This window comes from Anneissia japonica, unplaced genomic scaffold (assembly GCF_011630105.1).
Source record: "Anneissia japonica isolate Jap-2015-1 unplaced genomic scaffold, ASM1163010v1 scaffold287739_len226637_cov155, whole genome shotgun sequence".
Classification (NCBI taxonomy): domain Eukaryota; kingdom Metazoa; phylum Echinodermata; class Crinoidea; order Comatulida; family Comatulidae; genus Anneissia; species Anneissia japonica.
The window spans coordinates 212,882-220,762 of NW_022709606.1; the positions used below are offsets into that span (position 1 = coordinate 212,882).

The window sequence follows — 7,881 nt, forward strand, 5'->3', positions numbered from 1 at the left end:
TTGCCCTCCTTTGCCTTCTAAGTTATTTAAAAACATAATAGTCCCAAAACTTGAGAAAGAAAATTTAAGATAGATCGTTTTACCTAAAAGAAGGGCCTCAATGTTTAATGATGGTGAAAGCATAGGCCTATGAATTGTAATGAATAAAACCACGATGAAAATGCTTATATTTAGTTCCAAACACACGCGTGTGCCCCATATTAATATTAAAATAAGCCATGCCGTATTGTTTTCTATATGGGGGGGGGGGGTATCACCCCAAGTCATAAATTACCAACCGGGAAAATTAATTACCTTTGCCCCCCCCCCCCCAGCACCCAAGACCCCTGTTACTGGCCTGCTTATAAGTGGGGCCCCCACTTTGAAAAACGTTCCGCCGGCCCTGGTGCATCATTAGTAAGACAATAAGGATCACGAAAGTGAAAGTGGTACTGTAATTTAAGGAATTTCTTTAGACTGTTTTGCACAGTAACCGTGAAAATGATATCGTAATGTGGTTTGGGTATTTTGAAATTTGTCAAAAGCTGAATGAAAACAACAATGTCAACTCACAAGATCGCTAATTGTTTTGTTTAGCGCCTGTACCTCATCACGCGACATTTGTAGCTCGGCTTCTGTTGCAACACACTTTTTGAACACTGAGCTAACAGTATCAGTAGACGATATCAAAACGTTTACTAATTTGTCTTGAATCTGAAAAAAAATTCCAACATGGAATTAGTAGTAAATTTTACAAGTTATACCAGTCCAAGCTGTACCTCAAATTACGTTAGTAGTTTTCATTCATTCACTGGTGATTTAAAAAAAAAAAAAAAAAACTACAGCAATGTCAGAAAAACATTGGGAATCTTTCTAAAATTCTTGATAAAATAAATCAAAATCACAACTCAAAAGATATGCAGTAATAATTTATATAATAAATGATTTCAACATTGTCAAGATTCATAAAGGATACTTTTGAAAATTATAATTTTTGCAATAAAAAAAGAAAAATCGTGAGTTTGAATTTGAAGAGCGTCAGATATCTGAGTTCACAACTTGATCTGATGTCTGAGTTTTCTAGATCTGTGTTTTCTAGAAACCCATTTTTGGAGTTTTAAAATCGCACTCTGCCTTTCAAGAGGTTATTAAAACTCGTTTCTCTAAGCCCGCCTCGTGGATGTTTTTGGTAAGGTGCCACAAGGCGATGGCGTGAACTTGTGTATAGGTGGGACATGTGCGTATTCTATCTCTGTTCTGATTGGTGAGCTCTTGAGTTTTATAGACACTCGGGAAAGAGCGATTATGGTGATGGCTGTAATGATGGTGATATTAATAATGATGACTATGACAATGACATTTTGGAGAACATTACGCGTGAATGCGATGGCACAATTAAGTCAGCATCGCTCAGAACCAACATCAGAATACCTTACTACATCAATTTAATTTCCTTACCTCATCTAAAGATTTGATAAATTTATAAAACTTGACATGAATCTCTTCCATATCTGTTTGTAAATCCTTAATTAGTTGCATATTATAATTAATATTTCTGTGAAGAAACAAAACGAAAACATCGTTTGAAAAAAAGAAAATCATTTGTCAAATATATATTTGGCACTTGGAAGGCAAAATGTACGTAAATTTCTAATTTTTTCAAGCATTCGTAGCGATAAATCCTCTTTGTGTACTATGGCCTATGTAGGCATAGGCCTATGCTGTGTAATTTATTGAGTGTTTAAATATTTTTAACGGCAAGTCTTAAAGGCCAACTCAGACAGCGTCAGGAACAGCGTTAAAGCCGTTGTCGAAATATTAATTATGTTTAATATTCTATGACGCGACTGCCCCTGACGCAAGCCATTGCGTTTAATTCACACCAGATCTGACGCGACAACAAATCGCGTCGGGCTGCGTACGACGCTGAGTTGGCCTTTAGGAATACCATGAAGGCCTGATTCGTAAGGATGAAACTGGGGCTAAACAAGAATCCCCTGTACCCCTCTAGTTAACATATCTTTTTGATGAAAACGATAATTAAGTTCGCACCTATACCAACTACCAAACTCTCTATGTAATGTTTTAAGATTCGGTTCACAATGGTCACGAAGTAGACTAGCTCCCTGAACACATTTACATCTTAACTTCTGTCTGTAATGAAAAAAATATACCTGTTTAGTTATTTAGGCCTATTTAATTAATTATCGCTCTATATTTTTTATTGTCTTCACATACTCTATGTGAGTACCTAACTTTCCATATACGAATATTGTCGATATTTTTGGTAAACAGTCATTTTAAAATAGTTTTGTTTAAATTACTTACTTATCCATCTTGTGTATCTGTTCTTCGTTATATTTTAACCTTTTCTCTCGTTTATCCTTTTTAAATTGATCATATATTTCACGGACATCGTCTCTTAAAACAGCTAATCGTTCTATACTTAAAACCAAAAAAAAAACAAACAAATATTTTCAATGAAAATTTTGTGTGGCCTTTTTACTAATAATCGCTTTATAACGTGAATCACAAATAGTTTATTATAGGCCAAGAAGGGTTGATAACAGAATGAAAGGTATTCCTTATTAAACTCACCATTTTTCGTCATCTTTACACCTCATATCATCAAAATTGTGTGGAAAAGTTTGTTTTGCTAAAGACTCCAATTTATTATATTTATCTGATGTAGCACGTTGTAACTAAAGGAATTGGGAAAAAACACATTGGTTTGTGTAGGTCAATGTTATATAACTGTAATTGATTAAAGGTTTATACAACTGAGAAAAAAATCTACAGAACACGGGATAAAAGCCAAAATCCAAGTAATAAAATTGTTGAATATTTAGCCTACGAGCCTAGGAATAATATTGATAGCAATAGGCTTAACCATACCGATTGGACACGGAAATGTCACTGATAGTGAAAAGTCGAAAACTAACGTTTCAATTCATGTAAAAACTACGGTGTACTTTAGGCCTATGAGAGTGGTCTATTGCATTTAAGATCTAGTAGACCTGGGTCAGTGGCGGCTCCACTGACTGGTCCAAAAGGAATGGTCATCTCAAAGAAAGGAGAGAAAGATCAAGAAGAAAGAGGGGGAGGGAGTACGTTGGGATAACGGAAATAGACAAATACGAAACTGGGGAAATATTATAAATTTGAATACAATATATAAACAGAATAATGAAAATTGGCTTTACATTTTGTTTATATTCATGCTTAAGTATATTAATTTTCTCTATTGTGTTTGCTAGCGTATTCTTGATGTCTTTAATGCTTGGATCTATGTTGTCTGGTATACTGGTGATTAGACAGAATCGTATCATCGATGAGAGCATGTCTAGTTTGATTTTAATTTCCATTTGTAACTGCTGCAATGAACCATTTATATATTGAACACTTCGTATACTATCTCTATATACATTCCTGAAAAAGAAACAAATTAACAGGTAGTTAATTAACACTCAATCAAGCAAAGTAACTTTTAGTAGGCCTACATCCAATTTTAAATTATTTTTTAAAAACTGAAAATACATTTTAAATATTTCGGTTACATTTTAGGTTGACCGGGACACAACTTTGAACGACGATTGGTCAGCTGATGGTCAGTCGACTCGGCAGACCGTGAGTCGGCTGATGCATATGTCCCCCATTCTATGTTCAGTGTCTGCTTATTTTCGGTGGCGATCTTTAGCGAAAAACAATCTCTTACGCGCGCCTCGTTGCGTTGCTGTCTACATTGAATATCGCGCCCGCAGATGACACACGGCCGATGTGAAGCGATAACTTTTAATTTATACCCTGTGCAGACTATCAATTTTTATTTGACAAAAAACACGTGACTAAATATGGTTACGGTGACATCACATCATGACCATATATAGGAACATCATGACTATATGGGCGAAACTCTAGTTTTTTGTAAAAAGAAAATTTGATAGTTTGGGCAGAGATTTAAAAGCCGGGCGTATACGGTACTGTGTCGGACGCAGTTGCATAAATCACAGCGTTACGTGGCGCGCGACGAGCGTTTTCAACGACAATCCGACCAGACTCCAGCAATCAAGAGACAGGAGCGAGGCATCGTCAAACGCTCACAGTAAAAGGAGATTAATTCCCCGGCCAGGTTCGCCTACCAGTGTGTGCCCGAATGTAATAAAAGAATGTTAACTCTTACAAAAACATATTTGCTGCTGAAGATGCATGTCGCTGTGCTTTCTGAATCTGGGTCACAGCTACAAGAAAGAATATTAAACTCGCACATCCCATCTGAAATTAAATCATAAAGTATTCCATTTGTTTATTATTGTTTTATTGTTGTCATCGTCATCATTATTGTTCTATAATATCAAAGAGAAAACAACGAAAAACAGAAAATGAAATTTGGATAACTTGTTCATTACCTTTGCGATCGGTGCATCATTCTCCAAATTATATGCTGACGTAATTGTTGGAAGTTCAGCTATAGAAATTTAACAATAATAGAAAATAATTATATAAAAACACACATATAGGCGCAGTAAACGAAACAAAAGATTCCAAGTAAATAAATAAAGGACGTTACAAGACAGAATAATGATTTTTGGAAGGAAATGAATGTACTAATATTAAGAATAAATGCAGTACATAATAAGAGAGATAAGTCACTTTGTTTAAGTGGTAATGTGTAATGGGATATGCGCAACAGTCTTCCCCACGCAAAAAAAATTGCTGGTCAGATGCTGACGAAGACCAAAGGAAGAGTACAAATACTCGTAGTGTCCTACTTGTGGTGTCCTACAGAGTCTATTTCGTTTCATTTTTATTTGTCGTTGTAGGTTTTTGTACCGATAGTTACTTATATCAATCATTTTAACTTTGAACAAATAAAAAAACAAAAAGAGGCTAAAACAGAACAAGTGAGTACCCCCACAAAGCCGTCTTAATTCTGGAGATCAAATTAAAAAATATATAAAATTTATATTTAAATTTAAGATTTGTCCAATTTGCAAATAATAAAATTGAAGTAGAACATTTTCAGCATTTAACAACATTGACAAAAAAATTAAACCTATTTGCAAATATTATCAGGAAGAAAATTTGATTTAAATTTAGTATAAAATTCAAGCACTTCGTTTATGAAAGATAAAAAAAAAAGAAGGATCTGATCGAATAGCTAAAGGAAGGTTATTTCAGATAGGCACAATTCTCTGAAAATACAAAAAGATTTTTAATAAACTTGAAATTGATCTGGATTTGCAACGAAGAATAGATAACATGAATGAAAGAAATTATGGTGGACCATGGGATGAATTAAAATGTACATGGTCATCAATATAAATAAATAACTTTTATAAAAAATATAAAGATCTCTGATCGCACGATCTGAATCGTACTCACGAGTTGACATTACAACCATCCCAAATGGTTCACAGTTCTCTTTACTGTATAGAAAAAATGGCGAATCTTGTTGAGTCTCTGGTAAATCTTTACACTCAACATTATCTTCCATATCAAATACAGCATTTTGCCAACAAAATAACTGGTTCGTAGGTTTAATATTGGCTTGTTCTGCAACCTTTAGCGATACTTCGAATGAATTGGCACGTGGGGAGACGTAGATACTTAACATCTCTGTTGTTAGAGTGTTATAAACATCCAGATGTTTCATGGTTGTCAGACGATCAGTGTATTCAAATAATTCTTCGAATGACAGAATCTTGTCACGGTCACTTTCAAGTAGGCGTGCAAGTATATATGTAACGAGTGGTTTCAGCCCTCTAAACAAAATAAATATCAGGCTAAAATTAATATTGACATCGTATTGCTAGTCTCATTAGTTCTATAACATAGACTATTCCTATGCTATTGTTGCTAATTAGCTCCTACAAAACTACAGTGTGGACACATGTAGACAAAGGCCTATTTGTTCATGCATGACAAGCGCGTATTTCTAGCTCTATTATGATTGGTCAGTTGTTAAGTTTAATTAATAGACAAATCAGAATTGAAAAACAACAGAGCCGCGTAGTACCTGGAAAGATGGCAATTGGTTGGTAAGTCCTTGGACCATTCAATTCTCCCCGTGGGAGAGTCATGTTGTACCCCGCTTATTACACCGGATGCCTTCCTAGTTATTAAATAATGCCTGTAAAAATAACAAATGTACGTTATGTTGTATGGTAGCCTGGATAAAAAAAAAATTATCTCTGTACTGTATTTTTAAAACGGAATCACTGATTTTATTATTAGACATACCGTAAATCCTCGAATGAGCGCCGCTTTTGAATAAGCGCCACACCAAACGTGGTTTTTTCGCCGTGATGCTAATCGAGAGTAGGCCTACATTATTACACTGTGTGTAATGAAACGCTTTGAGAAACAGGGTTTTAAATACCAATTAGGCCTACTTACATTGTTTCTCTGTTCCGTCTTCCACCGTATGGTCGAAACGGTAGCTGGCCTGTTGCTAGTTGATAAAGTGTTACTCCAAGGGACCATAGATCAACAGTCGTTGTGTAGTTTGCTCCGCCACCAGACCGAAGCACAGCTATTCCGTACAAATCAGCTCGCTGAAATCGACATGAAATCATCGCCATCAATAGGTCGATAAACGATCAATCGATCGATAAATTAATCAATCAATTGAATAATTAATTCATTATACAATAATATACATTAATACATTATACTGTAATCAATTAATTGACCGCCAACCAATCGATTGCTGCGTAATTAATTATATATTCATGGTTAAATTAATCATTTAGTCATTTAATAATTCAGCTAATGAATCAAGTTTTTAAATTAATTTATCAATTGATCAATTATTTTGTTTATTCATAATAATTAAAATCTGAACGTTTTGATCAACTAGTTTTAGATTAAGTGTTAGACCTATGGTAAATTACCCAGCTAACAATTTTACATTATAATAGCGTTTTAATTTTCTTGTAGAACCACAAACGTATTTATAACGTAATTTTTGTTTTGTTTTTGCTGGGTAACCAGATTACAGATAGATCTACTATCATACCAAATATTCCTCTGTGCCGTATAATGATTGAAGCGTCTCTTCGCCTTCGACCTCACGTGCTGCGCCAAAATCCGCAAGCTTGTACGTGTGACTACCATCTTGACATTTGACCCTCATTATATTTCCAGGCTTGATATCTCGATGAACTACACCGGATCTTCGCAAGTATTTCATGCCATCCACTTAAAAGCAATCACATGGAATATGTATTCTAACAGGCTAAACTTTACCCTCCGATAAGCGCCCATTTTAAAAGTCCGAGTTTTTCATTATCCTATGACTTCTTAAAATAGGTTAATACATTTGTGCATCCATTCTTTAATTTATTTATTTATTCACGTATTTCATTTACTTTGATAACGTATCGGTATTTATTTATTTGCAAAATATTTATTCAAGATAACATATTCAATGTACAACATACAAGAAACGAAATACAGTACATTGGGTTTTTATTTCAATAAGGTGCTGAATATTTACAAACATTGGGTTAATATAATATAACTTGAACAAAGTAAAGGATTAAAAACATTTTCGCATTAATTAGATAAGAATAATCAAGAATCATATACAAAATATACACGATGCATATCATATACATAATATACACGATGCATAGGATATTATTTATTATATATATATATACATATATATATATATATCGTATATATATATGCAAAATATGATCAGCGACGTATAGTGATCAATGCGAATGCACAGTGTAATAGTAAGAATACGTGACAAAATTAGCATATACACCTGCTGAACCTCATATATACCTCCATTATCTTCTTATCCACTCATTCCTGAAGATTGCTACTGTATGAAACAGCTGTTGAGTAAATTCACGCTCGAAATAACCTTTCTATTACACTATATATATA

At 34.2% G+C, this 7,881-nt stretch overlaps 1 protein-coding gene across 1 annotated transcript in view; it reads right to left on the bottom strand.

Moving 5' to 3' along the window:
• Positions 1-7,881, bottom strand: part of LOC117106757 (serine/threonine-protein kinase TBK1-like) — a 15,362-nt gene that overhangs the window by 5,947 nt on the left and 1,534 nt on the right. The window contains exons 4-15 of the mRNA XM_033248180.1: positions 6,998-7,179; positions 6,376-6,533; positions 5,996-6,109; positions 5,362-5,741; positions 4,386-4,444; positions 4,160-4,251; positions 3,183-3,408; positions 2,578-2,681; positions 2,308-2,424; positions 2,032-2,133; positions 1,438-1,534; positions 553-693 (exon numbers count right to left, since the gene is read on the bottom strand). Of these exons, the coding sequence (XP_033104071.1) occupies positions 553-693; positions 1,438-1,534; positions 2,032-2,133; positions 2,308-2,424; positions 2,578-2,681; positions 3,183-3,408; positions 4,160-4,251; positions 4,386-4,444; positions 5,362-5,741; positions 5,996-6,109; positions 6,376-6,533; positions 6,998-7,179 (1,772 nt within the window). The remainder of the gene's footprint in view (positions 1-552; positions 694-1,437; positions 1,535-2,031; positions 2,134-2,307; positions 2,425-2,577; positions 2,682-3,182; positions 3,409-4,159; positions 4,252-4,385; positions 4,445-5,361; positions 5,742-5,995; positions 6,110-6,375; positions 6,534-6,997; positions 7,180-7,881) is intronic.